Source organism: Xenopus tropicalis, chromosome 7 (genome assembly GCF_000004195.4).
Source record: "Xenopus tropicalis strain Nigerian chromosome 7, UCB_Xtro_10.0, whole genome shotgun sequence".
NCBI classification, from domain to species: Eukaryota; Metazoa; Chordata; class Amphibia; order Anura; family Pipidae; genus Xenopus; species Xenopus tropicalis.
The window spans coordinates 38,413,000-38,440,919 of record NC_030683.2 but is presented as its reverse complement, the minus strand read 5'-3'; the positions used below and the strand labels follow the sequence as shown (position 1 = coordinate 38,440,919).

Genomic DNA, 27,920 nt, shown 5'->3' with positions numbered 1-27,920 from the left:
TGCATATGCTGCTGGGTAGGAATCGAGCCTATATTAAAGTGATCAGAGCAGCCCAGCAAACAGGTACATTTCAAGGCTACAATGAACTCTGCTAAGCTGAGAGGCAGGACAGAAAACCACTTCAGTGAAGAGCAAGAGATGGATAATTTAGGGAAGAGAGCCTGGGATAACCCTGCATTTGACGGTTCTCCATCTCTGAAGATTAAAGCCATTTACAATCCCAAAACTGTTTTGGAGAATCCGTATGATAACCTGGAGCAACTGGGGGACCCCCCACCCTACCAAGAGGAGAAGAAACACAAGAGAAATCCCTGCTCCCAGTGCTGTATGTATATTGTTAAAGGCATAAGAGGTAAGAGAATTCTACTTCTTCAGTAACAACTGATACCAAGAGGCTGAGCAAAGTTAAAGCTACAGAATTAAGGGATTTATAACCACATATTTCATTAACAAATCACCTAATTTTAAATTGTTTCAATTCTCATTCTACTATAAACAACATGACTGCATCTACTAGGCAGCATTCAGGTAAACTGCGCTGATATAATATTAGCTGACACAGGTATGAGAATGTTAAAAAAGTAGAAAAGTTATGTACCTTATTTATATATGAAATATTTGAGATTTATTTATACAGGTATGGGACCTATTATCCAAAATGCTCGGGACCTGGGGTTTTCTGGATAAGGTGTCTTTTTGTAATATGGATCTCCCTACCTTGAAAATATATCATTTAAATATTAATTAAACCCAATAGGATTGTTGTGCCTTCAACAAGTATTAATTATATCTTAGTTGGGATCAAGTACAAGGTACTGTTTTATTAATACAGGAAAATGGAACCATTTTTAAAATTCTGAACTATCTCTATGGAAGATGGCTTTCCTCTAATCTGGAACTTTCTGGATAATGGATTTCCAGAAAGCGGATCCCATACCTGTACTGAAACTTGATTAAAGACCAACTAAAGGATTAAAGAGTGGGGGGGAAACTAAAGTTATATAGACTCTTTTTACCATACAAGATTTAGCCAATAGTCAGCAATACTTCCCTATGGGGTTTAAGTTCACCCTGTGCCCCTAGAAATAGATCTAGGGCCTCAATAAAGGAATTTTGAAGTCAAGGCTTTTTTTCACATGGCAATTAATTTCCCCTCTAGTTTTTAGCTGTGTGTGCAAAAAAAGATCTTTTTATGTGCACTCTTTAAAACTGCATTCCTGGAGCTGCAGCCCTTTAATGCATGCCCTGATCATAGAATAGGGGGATAGATGTGACTGATTCATGTCTTGCAGTACTGTGTATAGTATACAACTGTGCCTTATCCTTCTTTAAGACCCCTGTTTTGTCTATATACTAATTACAGCTACCTACAGGTAAATTACAGGGGTAGAATATGTTGCTTGCTCAACATGAGTTTAATGAATAAAGATTTTGCCAAACATACTTTTGCCTATTGATTTAATCATGAATAATCAATCCCCTTGCATAATGGACTCCTGTTAACAAAACAGTCACAACAAAGTAGGATGGTGCTGTGTACAAGTAATCTAATTATCTACTTTACAACTAAACATGGAATAGCTTTAACGTCATTATTCAGGGAAATTATGTGTGCACTGGTAATCAAATTATCAAAGGAGGTATACTGCCCCTTTAAATGTGTGTTTGGTTCATAGGAAACATACAAGCGAAGGCCAAATAATCATACTGTACTCTTCAAATGGCCTCAGCTAAAGTTAGGGGCCCAAGAGAAAGGTTCTCTCTGCCCTGGCCTAATTCAGCTCTGTAGCTATTCCCATGTGCACATGTAATGAAATCTAAGTGATTTATTTACCAATAGAAAATATGCTGATTCTTTGCTTGGGCATTTATATAGCCCCACAGGCTACTGGCCCAAGACCAGACCAGGCTCACATGGGACTGTCTGGAAGTGATTCTTTGAAGCTTAAGTGGATTACACCAACCCAGTAATATATTATGTAAATATATTATGTAAAGTATAATTAATCATGCAAAGAAACCAACACATTTGCCTTTTTTAAACCAAATTCTTTTTAAAGAGTATAATTTATTGCAATCAACTGGGTCATTTTCAAATTCAGGAGACAGTTTGTGTAGCACTTGGGTAAAATTGTCTATTAAATGTAAAAAAGAAACTCTATAATCTAGAATCAGTATTATAGCATAGAGCAGTGCTGTGGTACTGAGGGCCAACATTTTTTCTGGCCTACATGGTGGAGAACCAATAATGGAAACCTTTAGGGACCATATTACCAATAACTATTTCCAAATGCTCAGAAACTCTCACAACAAACCCCTGCCAGGTTAACCTCCCACAGGCAGCATAGGGCAGGCAGAGTATGGCACACACAGGCAGAATAGGGCAGGCAGAGTATGGCAGTATGGCACACACAGGCAGGGCAGGCAGAGTATAGCACATACAGGCAGCATAGGGCAAGCAGAGTATGGCACACAGGCAGCACAAGGGTAGGGCAGGCAGAGTATGGCACACACAGGCAGCATAGGGCAGGCATAGTATGGCACACACAGGCAGCGTAGGGCAGTCAGAGTATGGCAGTATGGCACACACAGGCAGGGCAGGCAGAGTATAGCACATACAGGCAGCATAGGGCAGGCAAGGTATGGCACACACAGGCAGCACAGAGCAGGCAGAGTATGGCGCACACAGGCAGCATAGGGCAGGCAGAGTATGGCACACACAGGCAGCATAGGTCAGGCAGAGTACGGCACACACAGGCAGCATAGGGCAGGCAGAGTATGGCACACACAGGCAGCATAGGGCAAACAGAGTATGGCACACACAGGTAGCATAGGGCAGGCACAGTATGGCACACACAGGCAGCATAGGACAGGAAGAGTATGGCAGATACAGGCAGCATAGGGAAGACAGATATGGCACACACAGGCAGGGTAGGGCAGGAAGAGTATAGCACACAGGCAGCACAAGGGTAGGGCAGGCAGAGTATGGCACACACAGGCAGCATAGAGCAGGCAGAGTACAGCACACAGGCAGCATAGGGCAGGCAGAGTATGGCAGTATGGCACACAGGCAGGGCAGGCAGAGTATAGCACATATAGAGTATGGCATACTGGCAGCATAGGACAGGCAGAGTATGGCACACACAGGCAAGGTAGGGCAGGCAGAGTATAGCACACAGGCAGCACAAGGGTAGGGCAGGCAGAATATGGCACACACAGGCAGCATAGGGCAGGCAGAGTATGGCACACACAGGCAGCATAGGGCAGGCATAGTATGGCACACACAGGCAGTGTAGGGCAGGCAGAGTATGGCTGTATGGCACACACAGGAAATGGCAGGCAGAGTATGGCAGTATGGCACACACAGGAAATGGCAGGCAGAGTATAGCACATAAAGGCAGCATAGGGCAGAGTATGGCACACACAAGCAGGGTAGGTCAGGCAGAGTATAGCACACACAGAAGGGGGGCCGATTTGGCCTGCGCAACACCAGTTGGACAACACTGGTATAAGGCAATACTTTTACTTTCTTAGTCAAATTGTGTTCTTCTCTGTTTTCTTAGTGGTCTGGTCATGATGTTTCATGGACTGTTTCTGACGAGGCAATTTTAACATTATCAGCCTCTGTACAGAAGTGGGAAGGAGGTTAGATTTTTGTCTCTTTTGGCTCTACCCATGACTCCAACGAATGTTACATAATTACATTTATGGCCAACTAAACTGCACTAGACACGTTATGTCTAACACTGACCCCGAGTTGTATCCTAGAGAAACAAAGAAACAAATTTATATGGTATGGTATGAAGTAAGGACATGTGGCACCAATAATATCTTTTGCACAGCGCAAAAGACTCCCTGTGTAACCAGTTGGAGAGGTTACAGCATGTAAGAAATGTGACCAAATTGAATAGCAGACATGAAGGAGCTAGTAAACCCATGCTAAACTGGATGAATTTACAGAGCAAAATGAAAAAAACATGCAAACAACCTGTTTACCCACACTGTCACAAAAATTGAATGCAAAGAGTTGTACCCATTTATGTATGAGTTGGCACATCTAGCACGTCTTGTAGTACAGGAAAGCAGCGCCGGATTTCTTATTCGGGCGCCCCTAGGCCGCCCCCCCATTGCCCCCCGCCGCAAGCGCGCGAGAACAATTTCCCCCAACCCGCCCGCGCACATGCGTGGGCATTTAATACTCCCATATAGAGCAGTGGGGTGAAGTCCCCATTGCTCTGTATGGGAAGAAAATTACAAAATTTCGTTGCACTGCATGCCGCTCCTAAATTTGTGCCGCCCTAGGCCTGGGCCTGCAGGAAAGGCAAGAGTGCCAGGAGATGCCAGGCACAGGATCAAAATGTGGTGCTCACTGCAGAAAGCAGCATTAAGGGCCTTGATGTGGGCTGCACCTCCTGCCACTCCCTACCTTGCACATCCAAATTGCACAAAAGGTAGAGGCAAAGAGACGGGGGGGGGCACCTATGTGTCTTACCCCCTACCACTACCTCCCCCTGTATTAGTGAGGGGAGCTGCAGGTCTTTGTGCTCTAAATGGAGTGCAAAGGCCTGCTGATATTTGCACACAGCCAAGCACAGTGTGCAAAATGTGAAGAAATGGCTGATTGTGACCTTTTCTGCACTTTGCACTATGTGTTCCTTTTCACAAGTGCTGCCTTTTGTGTTGCAGCTGCCACAGGTGGATCACGAGGGGTGCAAGATTATATAATATCCCAGTTCTGCAGCTGTACTACAAAAATATATTATTATCTTTATTATTTATATAGTGCCCATAGTATCTTGAGCCCTTTACAGAGAAAAGGGAAACAAGCACAAGCCAGAACAGTTACATATACAGTACAGACAAACTTTTCACCAGAATGTATTCACGCAGTTTAATCTACAATTGCATATTGTTAGGAGGCAAGAGCTTACAATCTAAGAGGGAGAGAAAGCGAGACATAAGGTAAAGTGTGGCTGACCAGTGTAGTTGTCGAGGTTCTTTTGGTCAACACAGTTATGCTAAGTGCATATTGAAAAACAGAAAATTCAGAAGTTAGTGTGTATGTGAGTTATAGGGGGTTATGTAATAAAAGGCACTAAGTTTGCCCAGGAGCAGTAACCCATAGCAACTAATCAGCAGGTAGAATTTACTGGTCACCTGTTTAAAAGCAAACATCTTATTGGTTGCTATGGGTTACTGCTCCTGTGCAAACTTAGTGCCTTTTATTACATAAGGGGAATATGATTAATTGAAAAAGTAGGTTTTACATGATCATTTGAAGGCTTAGAATGTCTAATGGCATTGGACAGGAATTTCTAGAGCAGTGATCCCCAAACAGTGGCTCGTGAGCAACATGCTGCTCCCCAACCCTTTGGATGTTGTTCTCAGTGGCCTCAAAGCAGGTTCTCATTTTTGAATTCCTAGCATGAAGGCAAGTTTTGATTGCATAAAACCCAGTGTAATTGCCAAACAGAGCCTCCTGTAGGCTGCCAGTCAACATAGGGGCTATCATATAGCCAATTATAGCTCTCATTGGCACCCCATGCTTGTGTTGCTCTCTAAAACGTTTTCAATTTGAATGTGGCTTACGGGTATTAAAGGTTGGGGACCCCTGTTCTAGAGGATGGGTGCAGCATATGAAACATTGTAGATGCAGAACTGAGAGGAAGAAATGAATGAAAAGGAGAGAAGGTTACATCTGGCGATAAGATGTATTGTCGTGTGACATTGGTTCAAAGGTTAATTTAATAACACACAACAGCCTAGAAATTTTCCAGCTACTGTTCCCAACATTCTCAGCATAGCAACCCCAGACAGAGAATACTGGAAGCTGCAGTCTTTCGACAGTTTTTCTACTGCACATGTGAAATGCTGCCCATGTACTAAGCTTTCCGACATGCAGTATGTGCGCTGTCTAGTGACGAGACTTGCCTATGCAAGGTGCTATACAGAACTAGCATTGTCTGGCTCTTTGCTAAAGTGATATTGCATTGAGACAACATCCATTTCACCTGTATGTAGTCTTTCTTAGGGCTCTTGTAAATTACATTTGGGCACAGGTTTCCTGGCGCTGCTCATTGATCCATCTATTTTCAGGATGGCTTTAAAAAATGACACTGTTGCCAGGGCCTGGAGGCTGCAGTTAGAATTCTCTTGCAAAATGCTTAGTATTACAGGAATAATGATGATTGAATATTACTGGGAAAAATGGGTTGGTTGGCCTCCCAAGGGACATGAAACAGGGCTCCTGACATAATGACATGCTGAAATCAGAAATACACAGGGGCAGATATATTATTCATTGCAGTTTTTTTTTAACAGGTAGTAATGGCACAATGTAAAGGGGTGATGTTTTTCTAATTACTGATTACAAACTAGCGTTTTGCCTGTAGATATTTACACATTTAATGGTGTAGTCTCCAGTAACTGAATTTTCCTGTCACTTGTAGAGGAGTAGAAAGTATCACGGATTGCTTCTTTCTGTATTATTCTGTATTAGGGTGATGGCATTCACAGAGATTAGTCGCCCCATGATGAATCTCCTCTAGCGATGGTGAGGTAATCTTCTCGAATGCTGTAAATCACTGGTAGGAAAAAATACGTGTCACTTTGGCTTTCTGAAGTTGCCTTGTACAGGTATGGGACCTGTTATCGAGAATCCTCGGGACCTGGCGTTATCAGGATAACAGATATTTCCATAATTTGGATTTCCATACTCTGCCAGAGTCTACCAGAAAATCATTTAAACATTAAATAAACCCAATAGTTTTGCCTCCAATAAGGATTAGCTATATCTGTGTTAGGATCAGTTACAAGGCAATGTATTATTACTACGGAGACATTTATTATTAAAAATTTGAATTATGTGATTCAATGAAATCTGTGGGAGATGGCCTTCACATAATTCAGAACTGTTTCAAGCAAAATATGAGGCTGAGCAGGAGGCCTTTGCACACGTCTGTGAAATAAATATCACTTTAAACTACAATAAGTAAAAAATAAATTCATATTTAATGCCTCCTAAATGATCTGAAACCTGTTCTGTTCTGAAAACATATTTTGAAATGTTGGACAAAACCCCACTGGAATGCTGTCCCTATTAATTACTAATTACTGAAACTAAAATCTGGATAATGAACATTAATTCAATATGCACAGACATCCAGTCAGTTTTATAAACAAAGGAATATACCCTCCCCTGCCTGCTTATAACACTCAGCCATTTTAGCTGCACTCCTCTGTCAAGGGCATGGGTTTTATAAGCCTGCCATTAATAGTGGCATCAAAAATCAATTTGAACTAAAAAGTACTAAACTCCAGCAGCGTAAAGGTCATTAAAGGATCATTACTTCTGCGGTTCATGTTGTTTATATTTATGAGAACGCTGTAACCTTGATGCGACCATGACTGCTTAAATGTTTGACTTATTTTAATTCCCTTTCCAAGTTTCCTTTTGCATTATTATTGTTGCCTCTTGATATTTGCAATAATTCATGATTTTTGATTGGGTAAATACCAACTGCCATCCACACCCGAAGGCTTGATCATTCTAGCGACTATGTGGATTGATTTGAAGTAGTTGCACTGTATCTATGCAACATGCTGAAGTGTTTCTGTATTTTTACTACTGCCTTTAGTTAGCTGAGACTAACCTAAGAATCCCAAAGGCTGCCATTTTGTTTAATTTTCATTGCAAAGCCAAAGAGAAGCATGGGGAGAAATGATTGTCAAATTTGTTGTGAGGCATGGCGTTAGCTGTCTCCAGTGAGTGCTGTTAAACAGTGGTATCAGTAGCGTCTGTTTTAACCAGAAATAGTTGTGGCCAAACCACTTGGGTGGAAAGGTACTGTTGTAATACTGCCAAAGGTCATTAATGCTGCTGCTATGGCAAAAGTCATTTCAAAGCTGTATTCTCTCATAAATGATAGATGGACTTACCCTCATGGTGAGATAGTTTACCTAGGATATGTGCAACAAATGATCTTAAAGACTTGCTATGGGACATCTGGAACATAGTAACTGCTTCCAAGGCCAAATACAGTGGATACATTTCTGCACGTTGTTTTGGAATGTGGTGAAGTTTTAGAAATGACCCAGACCATTGCTTAGGTTGCCAAGTCCCTTTAATTACATACAGTAATTAAATGTCGGAACAGGTCTTAATAATCTTAATCTTAATAATCTGACAGGACTTTGGGGGACAACTTTGACAGAGAATACAGCAGAAAACCGGGAGCTTTATATTAAGACAACGCTGAGAGAGCTTCTTGTGTATATCGTCTTCTTGGTGGACATCTGTCTTTGTAAGTAGAACTGATATTTACAACACAAGTTGAAACAACATGCAAATTACGTTTTTAATAAGCTTCATGTATCAAGTTCATAAAAAATCTTCACAGAAATACAAAAGAGAGGGGCTTGATCAATGCGCATTCCCTCCTCCCGTTTTACTAATAATTTAGTATCAAAGCAAGAACATATACTTTGTATATACAAAATTATAATCATAAAATTGACAAGCCACTATACCATATCAAGGTGAACCCCATACGGTGGTCCTAACTATTTACCTCTGGTGATTTCTCATAGGCTGGCACCTCCCTGCATGGTAACATTTCTTGCGATGTGTGTCTTGACCAAGGGATTGGTTTCACGGGGTTTAATCTTCCCCTACCATTAGCTTTTAAAGGAGAGAGACTGCCAAGGCCAAACAATGGTTTCAAATAGTTTTAAAGGAGAGAGACTGCCAAGACCTAAGCATTGGTACAGGCTCAATCCTTCCCCACTTCCAGCTTTTAAGAAAGAGAGATTGCCCAGACCACCACCCATCTATAAAGGCATAAGACCACCATTAAAGGGATGGGTGTTGGGGTTCTACAACCACATGGAAGTTTAGCCATTCTTCCTGCAGAGCAACTCCACTAAAGTATAAAACTACACAAAGGGGGTGGAAGCACTCCAGTTCTAAGTAAAATATATAAGTACATCCAATGGGTTTTTTGCTAAATGTTATTGATATTTTATGTGCTGAGTACTGGGTAAGTTTGACATTATGCAGCAAAAGAAAGTGCAGACACCTGCAACAATTCATTTGGCAGGGAGTGAAACTAAAGGTGTATTCGTTGCATAATAAATGGTGAAAAATGTGTGTTTTTTTAAATGAAAAATCAGATTTTTAGCTTGTGTGATTCATGGAAAAAAATGACAGTAAATGGGTCCCTTTGTGTATAAAATACAGTGAATGAAACACTTGGTAGGGGTGTGCCAACGTATGCCCATAACTTGTCTATGCAGTATGCAGTTCTGCTGTATTATGTGACTGCAAGGATGTGCCTAAGGGCTCTGGCACACGGGGAGATTAGTCGCCCGCGAGAAGTGGAATTTGCCTTGAGAGGAAACTTCCACGATTTCAGGGAAATCGCGGCGCCACGTATGCCATCCCACCGCCAATTTATATTTTCGCCTGTGGGATGGCATTTCGGGGAGATTAGTCGCCTGTGAACAGGGAGATTTATCGCGGAGCGACTAATCTCCCTGTGTGCCAGAGCCCTAAAGGTGCCAAGAGCAAAATCAGTGGGGCAAGATGCAAAAAACATTTTGCTTTGTCTGTTTTTTGTAACTTTGCACCTTTCCCTACAATAGTAAATGGGTACATGAGTAAACTTTAAACTACTTTTCCAAACCACAGCATTTGTTATCAGTTGCCATTTCTATAAGGATAATGGCACATGGGCCAAATTTGTGCATTTTCTCACCTGAGCATTTTCCACCCTCAGTGGGCAGGTGACATCACATTCATTGCTATGGAAATCGCCATTGCAAGCATTTCATTGCCTGCCTGCAAAGTGGGAAAAAGCTTGGCTGAAAAAAACACGCGGAATTGCACTGTGTGCCATAACTCTAACAATTCCACCCCTTCCAGCTCAGCGAGACATAATTATTTGTTGTTTGGTTGATATGATACCATAAAGCAGTATAATCCAGCTATCTCTTATACAGGAGACTAACTACTATTGGATATACAATTACATGGTTGCATGTTTACTCAGTCTAGCTTTACAGTGCTTTACATTGTAGAAAGAGCTCAAAACAAACACTATTGATGTAAAAGTGTTTGCAGGGTATAGTTGTATTGTATTTGGGAAGCACCTGCTTTATTGCCTGGGTCTTGCCTGTATCTTTTGTACTAATCTTTTTTATTTATTTCGTTATTGCTAAAATAGGATTTCAGCTTATCCTGATACATATATAGTGCAATGCACAGACACTGTGTGCTAATTCATTTAACTATACAGGTATGGGATCAGTTATCCTAAAACCTATTATCTAGAAAGCTCCAAATTACAGGAATCCAACTCCCATAGACTTTATTTTGATCAAATTGACATTTTCCTTTTTCTCTGTAGTAGTAAAACAGAACCCTGTAATTGATCCCAGCTAAAGCTGGCCATACACGCACCGATAATATCGTACGAAACCTCGTTTCATACGATATTCGGTGCGTGTATGGCATGTCGGCGAGTCGACCGATATTGCAGGAAGCTGCTGAAATTGGTCGACTCGCCGATCGGGCAGGTTAGAAAATTTTGATCGGGCGCCATAGAAGGCGCCTGACCAAAATCTGCCGTCAGGGCTGAATCAGCAAAAGGAGGTAGAAATCCTATTGTTTCTACCTCCTTATCTGCTGTTTCAGCCCTGAACGGTGTGTGGCGGATCTGACGATGTTTCGTGAGACCGATGGTCGCACAAAACATCGTCAGGTCACCACGTGTGTGGCCACCTTAAGATATTCATTCTTGTTTGAGGCAAAACAATCCTATTGTCTTTTTTAGCAGATTTAAGGTATGGAGATTCAAAGTACTCAAAGTTCCCTTATCCAGAAAACCCCAGGTCCTGAGAGTTCTGGATAACAGGTCCCATACCTGTAGTATATTTTTGCACTAGTGCATACTTACTGCTTTTTGCTGGGTACATGTAATCTGGCCAAACATTTAGTGGATTTGTCTATAACCCTATTTAAATGAATACTATATATAGTATATACAGTCCTTATGCTCCGACTACGTATGGATGCAAACAGATCAGCGATCAATACAGCTTACTGGGATAACAAATCTATGAAACCGGTGGCAAAGCACTTCTTGGAATTTGATATATTGCCATAGATCATGTGCCCATGCCCAAACATGGAGGTGATAGGTCTAGACGACTTCTCCAGCGTAAAGCCTTTTGGATCAGGAAACTGGATACTTTGTTACCGAGGAGTCTCAATGAGTACTGCTCCTTTAACTGTTTTTTAGCCACTAGATGAACTATGTAATAGAGTAATTCTTAATGAATAAAATTTTAGCGTTATTTTGTATAATTATGTATATAATGTGTATATAATTTCCCCATTTCCCATGAATTTTCCATATGATATGCTAATCGGGGGTTGTGGGGCTAGGGTGCTGATACGAAACAGGTGGGTGGGGTCATATAGCTTAATTGTTTGTATAGGTTCTGGGGTTTGACATCGTGAACAAGGTCCTAGACCAGGACCAAACATTGATGTTTTTTAACCATGAAGTAAATTATCAATAAAGTGGATTGAAGAACGCTGGAATGTGCATAATCATTGGGAATAGATATATAAGGTGCTGAAAGTGCTTCTTCCTTTAGTCTGGCAGTGGGGGCAGAATTACTTTTTTTACTTCGGGTATTTTTGCCACACTTTGCGTACAAGTCAGGCGTTAATTCAGGACAATTACGCTGATTCACCGAAATGTGCATTTCGTCAGCAATCTTTCGTTGTAGAGAAAATTTTGCTAGCATCACTTCTTTGGAGGGAAGATTCGCTAACGTATTAATGCTAATGTCAATTACAAATTAGTGGGTACATAAAGGACACATGTTTCAAAACAAAGTTTGCAAAAAATGTTACAAAATAAAATGTTTGTTAAAATATTCCTACATCTCCTACAAATGCTTTTCCACAACCATAATGTAAATCGTCAGTGGGAAAACACATGCGTTGCTGCAGCTTTGCAAAGTAGCCTGAAGTTGCCTCTCCATGAAAGTTCAGAAAATAGCTGTGATGCGTATGTTTCCCCATGGGCGATTCACATTTTAGCCAGTCGGAAGGAAACAAAGGGCATATTATTGCCCATGGAAGCCAAAATTTATTGCGGCCGACAAAACGTTCTGTGTGTCTTAGCCCTTAGCCTCTGTAGAGCCCTGCCCTGAGCCAAAACTGTTATCACATGCGGGCCCTTTGCAGACCCTTCATCAGAGGCCATGTACACAGACAAGTTGCTCCTCATTTCCTGTGAATTATATGCCCATTTGCCCATTCCTCTGTATATAAAGCATTTGTTTTATTTAACTCTTTTCAGTGACCTATGGCATGACAAGCACCAATACTTACTATTACACAAATGTGATGTCCAAGCTCTTCCTTGACACCCAATCAGACAGTGGAGTTACATTTAAAGCTATAAGCAACATGGATGATTTTTGGTCGGTGAGTTTAAGCATTACAGTAATATACAGGCTATTTTGATTTTGCAATAATATGTAACCAATCCTATATATTTCTGTATTCATGGTTAAAGTGATTGTGCATCTTTAAATTAACTTTTGGTTTTCAATTTTCATTATTTGTGTTTTTTTACTTATTTAGCATTATATTTAGCAGTTCTCTAGTTAAGCATTGCAGCATCTATCTGGTTGCTAGGCAGTGTCGGACTGGGACCCCAGGGGCCCACCAGAAAACCTTAGACCATGGGCCCACTCTCCAAACTGTTTTTCTCCTTTGCTCACCCAATATCTTTATTCTCCTAGTCTCTTGTATTGACATGCTAACATCTATCCTTCTATCTATTTCTCCTCTTTGTTCCCATTCAGTAATAAGGAATAACCATGAAGCAGGCCAAATGGCCAGGAGCAGGAGGGCCCACTTACACCTGGGCCCACCGGGAGTTTTCCCGGTATCCTGGTAGGCCAGTCCGACACTGTTGCTAGGGTCCACTCTGCCATAGCGACAGCATGGATTTGAATGAGAGGCTGGAATATGAGTAGGAGAGAGCCTTTATATAAAGATAAGTAATAAAAAGTAGCAATAATAATACAATTGCAGCCTCATAGAGCATTTTTAGATGCGGGGGTCAGTGACTCCCATTTAATAGCTGGAGAAAGTCAGAAGAAGAAAGCAAATGACAAAAAAGAAAATATTAAGACCAATTGAAAAATTGCTTAGAATTAGCTATTCTATACTATACTAAAAGTTAACTTAACGGTGAACCACCCCTTTAAACACATACCCCAATGATGATAGCTATTGATGCCAAATCCAAACCTCTAGCACTAGTATTTCATTTAGCAATGAACTATTTTACCTTTACTCGTTGGCTCATTAGGAGCACCAAAAAGCTTATTTCAGGACACAAATGTAGATCAGCAGGTTTTTTTTACCCACAATGCAAATTTCTACCCAGAATACCAGTGTAATTATTGACATATACTTAGTTTAGTCCAGAGCAACTTGAACATGATGCACTAGTGCTAAGGACGTTCAAAAATGTTAGATACCCCCCAGTGGTTGTAATCACTTACTCCTGTTGGGAAAACTGCACCGGCCAGGTATAAGCGATCAAGCATTCCTCTTTGTCCTTATGTCTTCGCACATGAGCAGTAGAGTGAAAAGCCATACTTTTGCATGCCCAGGATCTCTGGGAAAAGAGGAAAAGTATTGCTCACCAGCATTTACCACGAGCCGGTGCAGGTTTCTCCAGTTTTTCATTATATCATGTGTGGGTGCAAATGTAATAAGAGGGCCTAAGTTTGCCCAGTAGCAGGAACCCATAGCAACCAATAAGATGTTTCTTATGCTTGCAGCAACCCCCCCCCCTCCCTCTGCATGTCATGCATGTCTGCATGTCACCCTTGAGGCCGCCCCCATTGTTTCAAGTAGAGCACCCAATTGCTAGCAGGGTGTCGGACCTGGGCCAGCAGGGCCCACCAGATTTTTTCCCAGTGTCTCGCAAGCCCAGTCCGACCCTGACTCTCTCCCCTGAGCCACTCCTTCATCCCTAAGCCCGCTTGGTCCCTTCGGCCCTCCCCCAATCAAAGCCGCAAAATTTAGATAGTAAAAGGGATGCGGAGTGGATAAGGGTGGGGGAACCAATGCTCCAGTTCCAACACTGTTGCTATGGGTTACTGCTGCAGGGAAAACAGTGCCTTTTATTACATAACCTCCTTATTCTTATTTGCATTTTTCTACCCCATTCACTAAAATAGGACTGTCTCTGGTATACTGTACCATGCATTTGCTCGCCTTGAAGAAATTAGGGAGGGTCGGTAATGTTTTCTCCAGTCTAGCAATCTGCAATTTGCTTTGATTATTAACCAGTATTGTACTTAAGCCCCAATAGACTCCATTATATAAATCTGGAAGAGATGCATTCTAATAAAAATATTTGGCAATACAGTACTACAATACAATTGTGTTATGTACATTTTGTTATTGTGTTTTTCAGTATTTGCAGGGTCCAATGCTAGATGGTCTTTACTGGACCAAATGGTACAATAATGTCTCTTTAACGGATAATACAAATTCCTTAATCTACTACGAGAACCTTTTGCTTGGGGTGCCCCGAATGCGTCAGCTAAAAGTAAAAAACAATTCCTGCATGGTTTATAAAGACTTTAAAGATGAAATTGTTGGCTGTTTCGATGTGTATTCCAAAGATAAAGAAGACACATCCCAATTTGGCCTTATAAATGGGACAGCGTAAGTACATCTATATTTATTAAAGTGCAAATCTGGTCGCTTATAGCCAATGAAATAATTAGAGTCAATAATACATTGCAGCAACAATAAATGGTTTGCATTTCCCAGTGAGGGATCCCCCTAAACATCCTCCTTCTTCTTCTCATAATCGTTAACTTCTACCTATGACAATGAGGAGCTCAGAGACTCCTAACTTTTATTATGCCCTGACTCTGCCATGAGTTGCACATACTAACATTAGAATAAAGGTATGGGATCCATTATCTGGAAACCTGTTATCCAGAGATCTTCGAATTATGGGAAGGCCATCTTCCATAGATTCCATTTTAATCAAATAATTAAAATGTTTAAATATAATTTCCTTTTTCTCTGTAATAATAAAACAGTAACTTGTACTTGATCCCAACTAAGATATAATTACCCCTTATTGGAGGCAAAACAATCCTATTGGGTTTAATTAATGTTTAAATGATTTTTTAGTAGACTTAAGAGATGGAGATTCAATTTATGGACAGATCCCTTATCCAGAAAACCCCATTTTTCATCCTGGTTATTCCTTTCTTGGGGTGGGCTGTACTAGGTGTGCTTGGAGTGCTTATGACTGCGGTAGGTGTGTAGGCATGCTTGGGTAGTGATCAAACCCACTGATGTCCTTTACTGCTCGAAGCAGTTACACATCTTCTTAAATGTGCCAGATGATTAGAATATTTTTGTTAGAAAAGTTTATCTAAATCTAAAAAATGTAGCTAAAACTAAACAAAAGATCAAACTTCCAGGAATCCTTCTGGTTCCCCCCATTCAGTCTTTTATAAACCTGAAACCAACAAAACATAACTGCTGAATACTAGTTTTAATATTTTTTGTTTTCCCATTAGATGGACGTATTACACAGAGGAAGAGCTTGGAGGATCATCCTACTGGGGAAAAATAACAACATACAGCGGAGGAGGATATTACATTGATCTTGAGCTGACCAAACGAGATAGTCTTAGACAACTGCAAACACTAAAAAGTAACCTCTGGCTGGACAGGGGCACCCGGGCTGTGTTTGTTGACTTCTCTGTATATAATGCCAACATCAATCTTTTCTGTGTTCTCAGGTGAGTAATGATTGATAGACAGATAGATGCCATGATGGCAGATGCCCAGAACCAAATACTCATAGTAAAGAAAAATGAATAGTAAGTGTGTGTGTGTGCGGATCATTATAGATGTGGATTGATTAGAGCACCACCTACTGTGTTTTATAGGTACTGCCTACATTTATTTTTGCGTAGTGTAGGGTATGCACCTTTTGTATCAATCATAGGTGTGATAGTTTAGGGCCATTAATGAGCCAAATTTTCAAGACACGGAAAGATAAACTGCATACGGCTTATAACATGCAGTCGAAGAGATAGATTAAAGGTCTCATTTATGTCTGCAAGCACAGTTGTGCTCCCAAAATTTCCCTGCAAATAAAACCACTTTCATAAAAGGTATGTGCATCAAAATGAGAAACACCAGAAATGACCAGATCAGTGAACACTGAAATGACACCAGGCAAACGTTGAAAATATTCATCATAATTGCGGCCAATCAGATGCAACTGGGTAGACACCATGCAATTGCATGAAAACAATTGTCCAATTGCGTCTGCAATGACACTGATAGTCTGGGGGGAAATGGTGCATTGTGGGGAAAAAATGGAGAGTGTGCTCAAAATTGTACTTTGCTTACTGTACTTGCGGATGTACATGAGCCTGTTTACACACTGTATAATTCACACTAGCTTTAGTATTGTTATAGGGTCATATTTCATATTTTAAAATGTAAATAGATTTCCTTATGTTATAGCTCGGTAGTCAGTACAGTATTGATGAATTTCTCAGAAAACTGCCTGACATCTAACTTTATTTCTGAGCTGGTTAAGAAACACTTTCTATATTCTAGGCTTGTGGTGGAATTCCCTGCCACAGGGGGTGCAATTCCATCTTGGCAGATTCGAACAGTCAAGCTCATTCGATACGTCTCTGGGTGGGATTACTTTATTATTGGCTGTGAGATCGTCTTCTGCATTTTCATCTTTTACTACGTTGTGGAGGAGATTCTGGAACTAAGAATTCATAAATTCAGATATTTTACAAGTATTTGGAATATCCTTGATGTTATTGTTATATTGGTAAGGATTTGTTTTGATCATTACAGCATAGATTTTTGAGGTAAAATATAGATTTTGTATAGACTAGGAACAGTGTTCTTACTTTTATTGTTATTTTTTAGGGTTTTTATGTCTGCAATTTTGATGTTTTTTAAGTTCCTCCCATGCTGTATGCCAAAAATCAGCTGGCATTTGCTCTTAGTCTTTATACAAGATCCACCAATCAGATTTGTGTATTCTTTCTTCCAATATCTTGGCAGAAAATGTATATCCTTAGTTATAATAGTAATTAATAGCTCACTCAAAGAGTAAGAGGCAGTTTCACTCAGGGAAACCACTGAGTGCTGTGCCTAGCACTGGGGATTGTTTCTCCAAGGCAGTGAGTATTTCCTCTGTCCCAGGCTCCCCAAACACCACTTTCTCCAGTATGTGGGGAACCAAAGAGGCTGTGCAAATAGTGCCTTCGGTTTTTATAGATTTTAGGAATCCTGACATATATAAGATACTTTAACCCAGGAACAGGGAATAACTCACCCTCCCAACTGCATATCAGGCCCAGCTCTTATCTGGCCAAAATCTTCCCACGAGGAACTACCTCAGATACGTATGGCACAACCTTAACCCAGTGATCCCCAACCAGTGGCTCAGGGGCAACATGTTGCTCACCAACCCCTTGGATGTTGCTCTCAGTGCCCCCAAACCAGGTAGTTATTTTTGAATTCCTGACTTGGGGGCAAGTTTTGGTTGAATAAAAACAAGATTTACTACCAAATAAAGCCCCCTGTAAGCTGATAGTGTGCATAGAGGCTGCCTAATAGCCAATCTTAGCCCTTATTTGGCACCTCCATGAACTTTTATGGTGCTTGTGTTGCTCCCCAAGTCTTTTTACATTTGATTGTGGCTCACTAGTAAGAAAGGTCGGGGACCCCTGCCTTAACCCCTACACTGATATAACTGAATACACATTAGGTGGAAATATCTGCCCATAACAGTACCTAAAGATACACTGACTAGAGATGTGGACCTCTGGCTAAATTTACCCTGGTGGCGACATTGCTATAGATCTTACACCTCGCGTTAGTTTTTATTGTGAGGCCAGAGGACTCATTTTCAAACCTTAATCTAAATTAACTGCATCATTCCCTGAAGATTGTATTATTGTAATTATTAACATGTATTTATAAAACGCCAACATATTCTGCAGTGCTCTACAGAGGGTTTATACATATAGGATTACATACAAATAAACATACAAAGACACAATAACCACTACAAGAGGTAAAGAGGGCCCTGCCCAAAGGAGCTTATAGTCTATAAGGAGAAGGGTTTGAGACAAAAGGTGTGGGAATGGGCAAGATCAGAGTTAAGCAACATGAGCGATGCAGCACAGGGTATTGCTTTAATGGGGTAAGCTTCTCTAAATAAATATGTTTTAGAGATCTTTTGAAGGCAGAAAGATTGGGAGAAAGTCAGAGGGTTATATTTGCAATGCAGTTTACTAATATGAGTGGTATGCGAGCCTTTCATAGCGCAGTGGCTGACAGCCCAGTCTCACATAAAATTAGTGGGCAGGAGGAGGGGTCTGTAACAGTTAAATAAATACACAGTGCATTGCACCACTAGGAATAGCTGCCATTTTACTTTTCAATTCAAATCTGTTAAAAATAATAAATGCAATTCTGTAGCTCTCCCTTGTAGCCATTGGATTTCACATCTTTCGAACCATGGAGGTTAATAGACTGATGGGAACACTGCTAAAAAATCCTACCATCTATGCGGATTTTGAGTTCTTGGCCTTTTGGCAGACTCAGTACAATAACATGAATGCTGTCAACCTCTTCTTTGCCTGGATTAAAGTAAGTTTCCAATGTAATAGGTCTATACAGTCATCCCTGTCATATAGGGTTGCCACCCGGCCTAGCAGTAAAACACCTGCCAATGTAGTTGCCAGTAAATTTGTAATATCCTTAAATTTAGCTCCTGGCCCACCTACTTCTCCTTCCTGTTCTCCCCTCGATCCGCATTTTCTAGCTGTACATTGAATCATAGCTCCACCCCTTTTGAAGTCACCTCCCTCTTGTAATGCCCCCATTTGCATCATGTCCCTCCCACCTTTCGGCCAAGCTGGTAAAAACAATTGTAAAAGGTGGCAACCCTACTGTCACAATATAATTATATTATATAACTGGTAGTGAAACAATTTTGCCTGCTGTTTTAATGACACCAAAACCTATATTTTGTACAGTAAATACCATGTAACTCTAAACTTTAAACACATTGTCTCCATTTGCTTTTGTACTGTAATCAACTTTTAGTATGATGCAGACAATGATATTCTGAGACAATTTGCAATTGGTTTTCATTCTGGTTTTCAGTTATTTAGCTTTTTGTTCAGTAGCTCTCCAGTTTGAGATTTTAGCAGCAATCTGGTTGCTAAGGTCTTGTTTACCTTAGCAACTCGGCAGTGGTTTGCATGAGAGACTGGAATATTAAGGGACCTGAATAGAAAGATAAGGAATAAAAAGTAACAATAATTATACATTCCTAAATTTACAGCACAATTGTTTCTTAACTGCCAGGGTCAGTGACCCCCATTTGCAATCTGAAAAGATATAGAAGAGGAAGACAAATAATTGAATCATTAAGACCAATTACAAAGCTGCTAGACTAGGACATTCTATAACATACTAAAAGTTAACTTAAAGTTAAAAGTGGACCACCTCTTAAGTCTAGATCTTGGAATCCAAACTATCTGAAAGATTAAAGAAGACCAGGGCTAAAGCTTGGGATCCCTTGGGCCTCCCCACCACCTATACCAGGGGTAGGGAACCTTGGCTCTCCAGCTGTTATGGAACTACCAGTCCCACAATGCATTGCAGGAGTCTGACAGCCACAGTCATGGTTAATTAAGGAAAATGCTTGCTGGGATTTGTAGTTTTATCACAGCTGGAGAGCCAAGGTTCCCTACCCCTGACCTATACTGTGGGCCCCCATGCCTGCTCCCCACAGCAGTACTCTATGTAGTTATATTATCCTGCTAAATAATCAAGCAAGCTTCCACCAACCCATAGAATTCTTTTTATAGTTTGTGTAAGGGGCAACAAAATTGATAAACAAGCCTACTGTGTCAACTGCTGGCCCATACATATAAACTAGCATGAAATCCAACAGCATACATATTCCATTTCATATCATTGTCCCAGACACAGCTATTAATAAAGGCAAAAAGGCCAACAGTGACATTTATTTACCAACCTATGGAACTATATGTATAAGTACTTAACGTGATATGTGTAAGTGATTTAGTGGGACCATTCATGTTCCATTCATTCCTCTTCTTCCAGATATTCAAGTATATTAGCTTTAATAAGACAATGACGCAACTTTCCTCAACTCTCGCTCGCTGCGCAAAGGACATTTTGGGTTTTGCTATCATGTTCTTTATTGTATTTTTTGCCTATGCCCAGCTTGGCTATCTTCTGTTTGGAACACAAGTGGAAAACTTTAGCACTTTTGTAAAATGCATGTAAGTATGTGGTATTGATGCCATTTTTAGTAGAGCGGCGTATAATGCAGTCATAAAAACTTGTTCTTGACATTATATATATGCCCTATATGAAGTCTTTAAAGATAATAGGCAATATCTAGGCCTCTGGTGGCACTTACAAAGGGACCTCTGAGCATGACCCAGGGCTGGGGGTGTTTAACTGTATGGGGCCTTGGGAATTTAGATGGTTGCCCTGTGCCTTTGCAGCACGGTAATTTTTCAAGGAAGTCATAGGAAAAGTTTCTATGCTGTTAGTTTTTATTGCACGTGACCAGCACACCCTACTAAACATGCATATAAATTTAATGTGGAGTAAGCGAGCATGGCAGGGAGTGTAGAGGTATGGCTCCACTGCTTGTCCCTGGCCAATGTACTCCCACAGCCTTTAGATCCTCCTATTCAGAGCTTAATGTATAAAGTCTGCAGATGATACTTTATAATCACTGGTTTGCACATCACAAGTGAATTCTGTTCTCTCTATTTCTTATTCATAGTGCACTGATCATCAATTAGACCTGCAAATAATACTGATATTCACATATGGAGAACGTTAAAGCCCCTTATGATTTTTTTTCTATATAATTATTGTGGTTGGATGGAGTCCTACTCAACAAGGATTTATTTTAGTTATACAAATTAAAATGCACATTTATTTGGAGTGTTTCTAATCTAACCAAATGTATAAAAACTATAACCGAGAATAGTAGTAATACTAAAGCTACTGGACTGCTGGGTAATAATAATATGGTAACTCTGAAAGATATATATCATTGAAAAAGCTAAAGTTTTAGCGCCCCTCAATGTAGGCAACACCAAGGCAAATTACTGTTAGCCTGTTAATGAGTCCAGCAAATCTGCCCACTGCTCCACATGAGTAAATAAGAACAACAATTTGCAATATTCTTCATTTAATTGTGCAAAGTGCCCAGTAGCAGTAACCCATAGCAACTAATTAGATGTTTGCTAAACAGGCTTCCAGTAAATTTTACCTGATGACTGGTGGCCATGGGGCACATTTATCATCTTTTATTACATAACCCTACCAGTCTTCCTTCCACTGACAGGAGGGCTCACTATATTACATTTGCTAAAAGGAAAAATGGTTCATACAACAATTTTTCACATTGCCCATATTTACCACCAAATTGGGAATCACTGCTAAAGAGCCTCTTTTCCATCCATTATCTGGTATTGTTATTGACTGACAGCCTTTGTCTAGTGACCATTTGTTTTTGCTTTAGATTTACACAGTTTCGGATAATCCTTGGAGATTTTGATTATGATGCCATTGACAATGCCAACCGTGTACTAGGACCTATTTACTTTGTCACATATGTTTTCTTTGTATTCTTTGTGTTATTGGTAAGTAGTCTCATGTCAAATGTACATATTTTCTCACCTTTAGAAGTAGGATTCAACCCTACTTCTAAAATACTGTGCTTTGATATGGCATAATGTGAGACAGTTCTGCTGCTTTTAAGGGTTTAAATCTCAATCCCACATACTACTTCCCATTAGTGGAGTGTTCTATCTATCTGGAACCTTATGGAATTATAGGATTATGTCTAGGTCCAACTAGAGGTCCAACCTTGGAGACTGATTTGACGCAGTCTAGACACCTTAGTGCAAGTCTAAACTACTGATATTGTAGCTGTAGTTTTGTACCACCTGGAATTATGTTAATTGTGTTCTTATTTCAGACAGTTAATATAACTGATGGCCATTTTGCCTCCATTATAAAAATAGATTATAAAGAAAGTGCGGTTATTCATTTTACTTTTTTCCCATAAGCTTTGGAGAAAAACGTGTAACACTTTTTTAATTTGTCCATTAAGCAGGTTGAAAAACACCCAACTATTTTGTTCTACGGTGGGGGAATACAAAAATGATGTCTGGGTTATCTGTAGTAATAAGTCAAATCAACTGGACTGGCTGTGTTTTTTGATAGTTATTTGACTGGCTTTCTCAGTTCAGAATTGAGAAATTTAGAATTCTGAATTGAAAAAGCCAGTTAGCAAAAAATCTTCAAGATCAACACAGCAAGTTCAGTTGATTGACTTATTACTACAGATATACCATGACCGCATAACCAAGAACCTCCACAGACAGGTCTCTGGATACTTTAGAGACGTCTTGCACCAGCCCTAGTATTACCCATGGGGGAGAAGGTCCTTGCTTCTACTCTCACTCACTTGCTAGGTGGGGGTGACGGGCTCTCCTATGATGAGCATAGAATAAATATAACTCCCATCTTCAACACATGATATATGCACAGCTGGATTGGATTGTGTGGCTTACGCAGTGTGCAGCTACAGTATCCGGATAATTATATTTATGCAACTACAGGGTATTTGTGGAGAAAACCAAATCACTTTGTATGGAATCAGGACAACTTAGTAACTGCTACAGATACAAACTATCTTTCTCTATATCTTCTGTCTGGGCAAAACTATGTTGAGAATTGAAAAAAACTTCATTTTTTGGCTTTTTTAGAATATGTTTTTGGCTATCATCAATGATACATATTCTGAAGTAAAAGAGGAGCTTTCAAACCAGAAGAACGAGCTACAATTTTCTGACATTCTGAAGCAGGTACCTATTAACAAGATCTGCACTACAAGCTGTTTGAATTATAATTTGCCTAATTAAATGGTGTATAGCAAGTAATTCCCTTTTGTCAACTCTGCATTAATTAAATGAACGCTTGAGTTAAGTAAAAATAGCACTGAGCTACATAAATCATTAGGCAATATAAGCTGGAAAGACTTGAATGTACATCTAGGCATCCTGTTCTAAAGGTGGAAAAAAGATGTTTAATATTTATCAGGCAGGTAAAGGTATATATTAGGCTATGATTTTTCTGCAGATATATTAGAAAGAAATAAAAATATCTCCATATAGCAGTAAAGGCAGGCATCTTATATTTAAGACTTTTATCTCACAGCTCATTCATAACAGTAACTCAGAAATTGCACACAGAGGGCTATGGTCATCACTATTATAGGAACAGAAAGCACCAGGGTCACCCTCTCATTAAAAATGTCTCTTTAGTGATTGGTGAATCTGTCCCATTTCGCTTCAGCAGAAAGTTCACAAAACAGCGGACGGCTTATGTTATTATCAAACTTACCAACACAATAATACTTGTATAGGACTTTTAAAGGCATATTTACTAAAGGGTCAAAGTTTACTCTCTACTCACCCTTTAATAAACATGACCCTAAAGGGTTCATTTACAATATGGAAAGCAGGGAGCAAAGTCCAAAAAAGGCGTTTAATCTGCTATATTTTTGCACTTGGAACCTGTAACCAAATGAATACAGTGCTGCCTGTGTTTGGCAATGCTCTATTCACTAGGGGTAGATGAGTAAGGGACTTACACATACCCTCTCCCATGTCATGTACAGGTGCAAGTTAGGGCTGGGCATAAGATGCAGGCAGGCCATAGCAGAGCTAAGTACTTATCACCTGCCCTCTGAAAGTACTCTGCACCTTGTGCTGGATTTTATATACCTGGTGTGAGGTGCAAAGCCCAGCCAGACCCTGGGCAGAAATACTCTTTTCTAGAGTACAAATTGTCATCTCCTGTGCCCATTACTGTTCTTGCAGTGCTGTCCAGTGTCTTATAAATCACCTCTTAAAATTCCTTTACATGTAATTAGAGAGCTGAGGGGTTCAGAAACACAAGTCCATACATGTAGACATATAACTTTATAAACTTGTAAGTGGTGCTCTATTTGGTGCTTCTGCTGCTCAAAGAAGGAATGTACAACTCCAAGAAACCATAATCCAAATGGCACTCACATAAACAGCAACGTGTAATGGTTTTGATGCTTTTAATTCAGATCTCAGCAGACATTGTGGAGGCAACCCCTCTTCTTAAAATGCTCTTGTGCCTGAACTGTCTGCTGAGATCTGAATAAAAAAAACATCAAAGCAATTACACGTGGCTGTTTATGTGAGTGTCATTTGGATTATGGTTTATTGGAGCTGAGGCGTATCCCCCTGGTGAATTGTGGTGGTGTTTTAACTCTTGAATAAATAGTCCCCTGCTTGGATGTATTCTGAAAAACTCTGTCCATGTATCCTTTTATTTAAAGACACATATATTCAGGTTTTTATGTCTAGTTTGTTTCTATTTTTACCTATTAGGGCTACAAGAAGACCTTATTGAAGCTTAAACTGAAAAAGGAACGGATTTCTGATGTACAAAAAGCTTTGCAAAATGGCAACAAGGAGCTGAAATTTGAAGAGTTTAAGAATAGTTTGCGAGAGTAAGTATTATAATTAAGGTTGTCTGTCAGAAAGCTACTTTGAAGTGAATTACCCTGCCCCTAATGTCACATATCCGCCCCTAAAACATCATCTACCCTGCCCACAACATCACCCACCCTGCTCTCTGCTTGAAATCCCCTGCCGCAAAAGGTGGCAACCCTGAACAGTTAAAAAAGAATGGCTGGAGTAAGAATAGAGGGGGGACCCTGGCAATATGGGAAGGCAGAGGATAGGGTTACCACCTGGCCAGTATTTGAGCAGCCAAACCAGTAAAATACCAGCCAAGGCCAGGCTGTCCACCTCCCAGGAGTCCTCTGACGGGGGGAAAGGGGGCAGAGCAACTTTATGGCAGTCCTACAAAGAATAAAATTAAAGATATTTTTTCTTATCTAATAAACTTTATGTTCTACAGGATGGGCCATGACGACCATGAAATTTCTGCAGCATTTTCCAACTTTGACCAGGACGGGAATCGGATTCTTGATGAGGAGGAACAAATGAGGATGAAACAAATCTTAGAGGAAAGAAGGGTGAGCACATTTTGTAAAGCTCACAATATAAGAAAAATGCTGAAATTTGATTCTATTTTATATCTTCTTAACCCCATCATTAGTTTTTTCCATAAAGTAACAACTAAACAGGCAGCCTAGTCTCCATCTCTCCCTCCCTTTCTGTGCAGATGCCTACCTTAGATAAGGAAGGGAATCAAGTTATCTGTTTTTCTGTATTCAAAATAAATAACCAAGGTCCAGGCTCAATTTGATGAGAAAAATATCCAAATTTCACCGTAAACTTTATTATGTTTTCATGAGATAAACATTGAGATCAGGTTTTTTCATTGATTGGAATCTGGCACTAAGTGGGAAGATTGTTGGTGGTAATAAGCACAATAGAATATGGGCAGTAGATGAGAATGAGAGTCCACAGTCCATCTCATAGAGACAACAGACCAACTTCTTTCTCAGCAAGGAGGTGGAGAAAAGAAAGGTGAAGAAATAATGAATCTTTAATATAATGGGACACAACAATGAACTGTATTCTTCCTTTGTAAAGTTTTATACCAAACAGATGCAGATTTAGATATAAAATATAACATATTTAATAACATAACAACTAGTACTGGGTGATCTGAGGCATCAGTCTCGTCTGATGTGATTGTCTCTGTAGAAGTTAACAAGAAAATTGCATGCAAGTCTGTTGTTGCTCACAAACAGTTCTGTGTGCCTCTGCAGGTAGCTCTAAATGCTGAAATTGAGAACTTGGGGAGATCCTACAGGAACAAGAGACTGGAGGAAGAAGTCAATTTAGATGATATAAAAAATGACATTTCTTCTAAAGGGAGCTGGGTGTCGCAAGATGAATTTAAAATGTAAGTGACCACGCCTGGAATCTGAAATAAAAGAACAGATAGCATAAACCTAAATGCCCCCTTAAAAAGGGTCAATAACACCAATAACATTGAAAAGGCTTCATTGCTATACATTTCAATATAATGAAAAAACAGATAACAAAAACCTAAATGCCCCCTTAAAAAGTGCCAGTAACACCAATAACATTGAAAAGGCTTCATTCCTATACATTTCAATATAATTATACTATTTGTCTACAATCTTACTTGAAGAAACATCCAGCAGTACTACCATTCAACTAAATACCCTAATTAACTTATGCAGATTACAAGCTCATTATATTTCAACATATATAACACGAGTTCTTATGTGTGACTGTCTCCTAGATTTCTGAAGCGGTTGCAGCAACTCGAATTCTCCATCAGTGGAATCATGAGAAAAATTGAGTCAGTGGAGATGAAATTGGAGTCAATGGAAACAAACCGAATGAAGCAGACAAACATTGCAGACAGCAAACAGAACAACATAGTGAAAGTAACATTTTAAATTATGTTTTTGGTTGGTATAATAATAGCATCACAATTAGTTCTTAATTTTATTTAATAACAATATAGAATTTTACTTGGATGTACACATCTGTCTATCCAACATCTCATTCCAAAGTTTCAAAAATCATTGACCAATGAAGTTCAATGATGTTGGGCAATCAGGCCTAGCTTTCACTGGTTTTCCAATTAATCCAACAAGTGTTCAGTTGGGTTAAAGAACTCTGTGCTGGCAAATTAAGTTTTTTCATTGTGCTATGTGTGACACTGGAAGCCAAACCTCTAGGACTCCCTTGCCAACTGCCACAGATGCAAAGGAAAAAGGGACTATATACAGTAATACATGCCATAATTAATGATTTGGGTGATGATATAAGGATTACTGATATTTTCTGTCTTTAGCTTTTTTAAAACACAAGTAAAATCCTTTTTACTTATACCATGTGATCTAATTACACTGTGGAACTTATTTGGTTAAATTTTCACACTGTTCTTAAAAAAAATTCTGTTTTCTTCAAAGGAAAAACAGTTTAGCCAAGAAGAAATTCTGCATCGCAACCTAGGCCAGCTTGTAAAGGAAGAAAAGGAAGGTTGGGAGTCAGAATTTAAACCCAGGAATGTGACAGATCCGGCAGTCAGGAACAGCAGTGCTCTCTATGCCAATATGACCGGCTCCCAGAGTTCCCTAAACTTGCCATAAAGTTAGGCAAAATGTATACCCATGTGTCATGTACGTGTTGCCATCCTGCTAATAATGAATAGCTGAAAGGACTGCAGTCTAGAGAAGTGAATTATTGTAATTAATGTTGCAGTTTCACCTTGTAGTCATTGAATTGCCTGTGAATGGTAACTGTAGAACCTTCAGTTTCTTACAAACAGCTTTTTCGTTTTACCAAACCCTTCACCTTCCATCATATTCATGGAACCTGCTATTAAGGGGATTATGTGCAAGTTTCAACATCTGTTTAGTCAAGGTAGTATTTTATTACAGACAAAAAGGAAATAAGGCTCTGTGACATTTCCATATTTTATAGCTTTTTGGATAATGGGCTTCCAGATCATGTTTAGCAGTAAAGGTCTCTATAGCAGGCATTAGTAGCTTTAGTTATTCAGTAAATTAATCTTTTTAAAAAACATAGACAACTGTTTAATGTGCTTTAGACCCTCTATTATAGAAGGCAGGTAGTGCATTTTGTAGGAACATTTTAGGTAGCAGCTTTGGAATTTCAACAGCTACAGTATCTGGTTGCTAGGGTCCAAACTACCCTAGCAATCAGGCATTGATTTTAATGAG

The 27,920-nt window shown here is 39.8% G+C and overlaps 1 protein-coding gene across 1 annotated transcript; it reads left to right on the top strand.

The window, feature by feature from the left end:
• pkd2l1 (polycystic kidney disease 2-like 1) lies at positions 1-27,920 on the top strand. The gene is made up of 15 exons (XM_002936864.5): positions 1-352; positions 8,190-8,303; positions 12,375-12,502; positions 14,517-14,770; positions 15,646-15,870; positions 16,703-16,931; positions 18,596-18,766; positions 20,255-20,436; positions 21,699-21,819; positions 22,951-23,049; positions 24,610-24,731; positions 25,145-25,262; positions 25,965-26,101; positions 26,468-26,615; positions 27,147-27,920. The coding sequence occupies exons 1-15, from the start codon at positions 82-84 to the stop codon at positions 27,324-27,326; spliced, it is 2,499 nt and encodes an 832-aa protein (XP_002936910.2). The 5' UTR covers positions 1-81; the 3' UTR covers positions 27,327-27,920.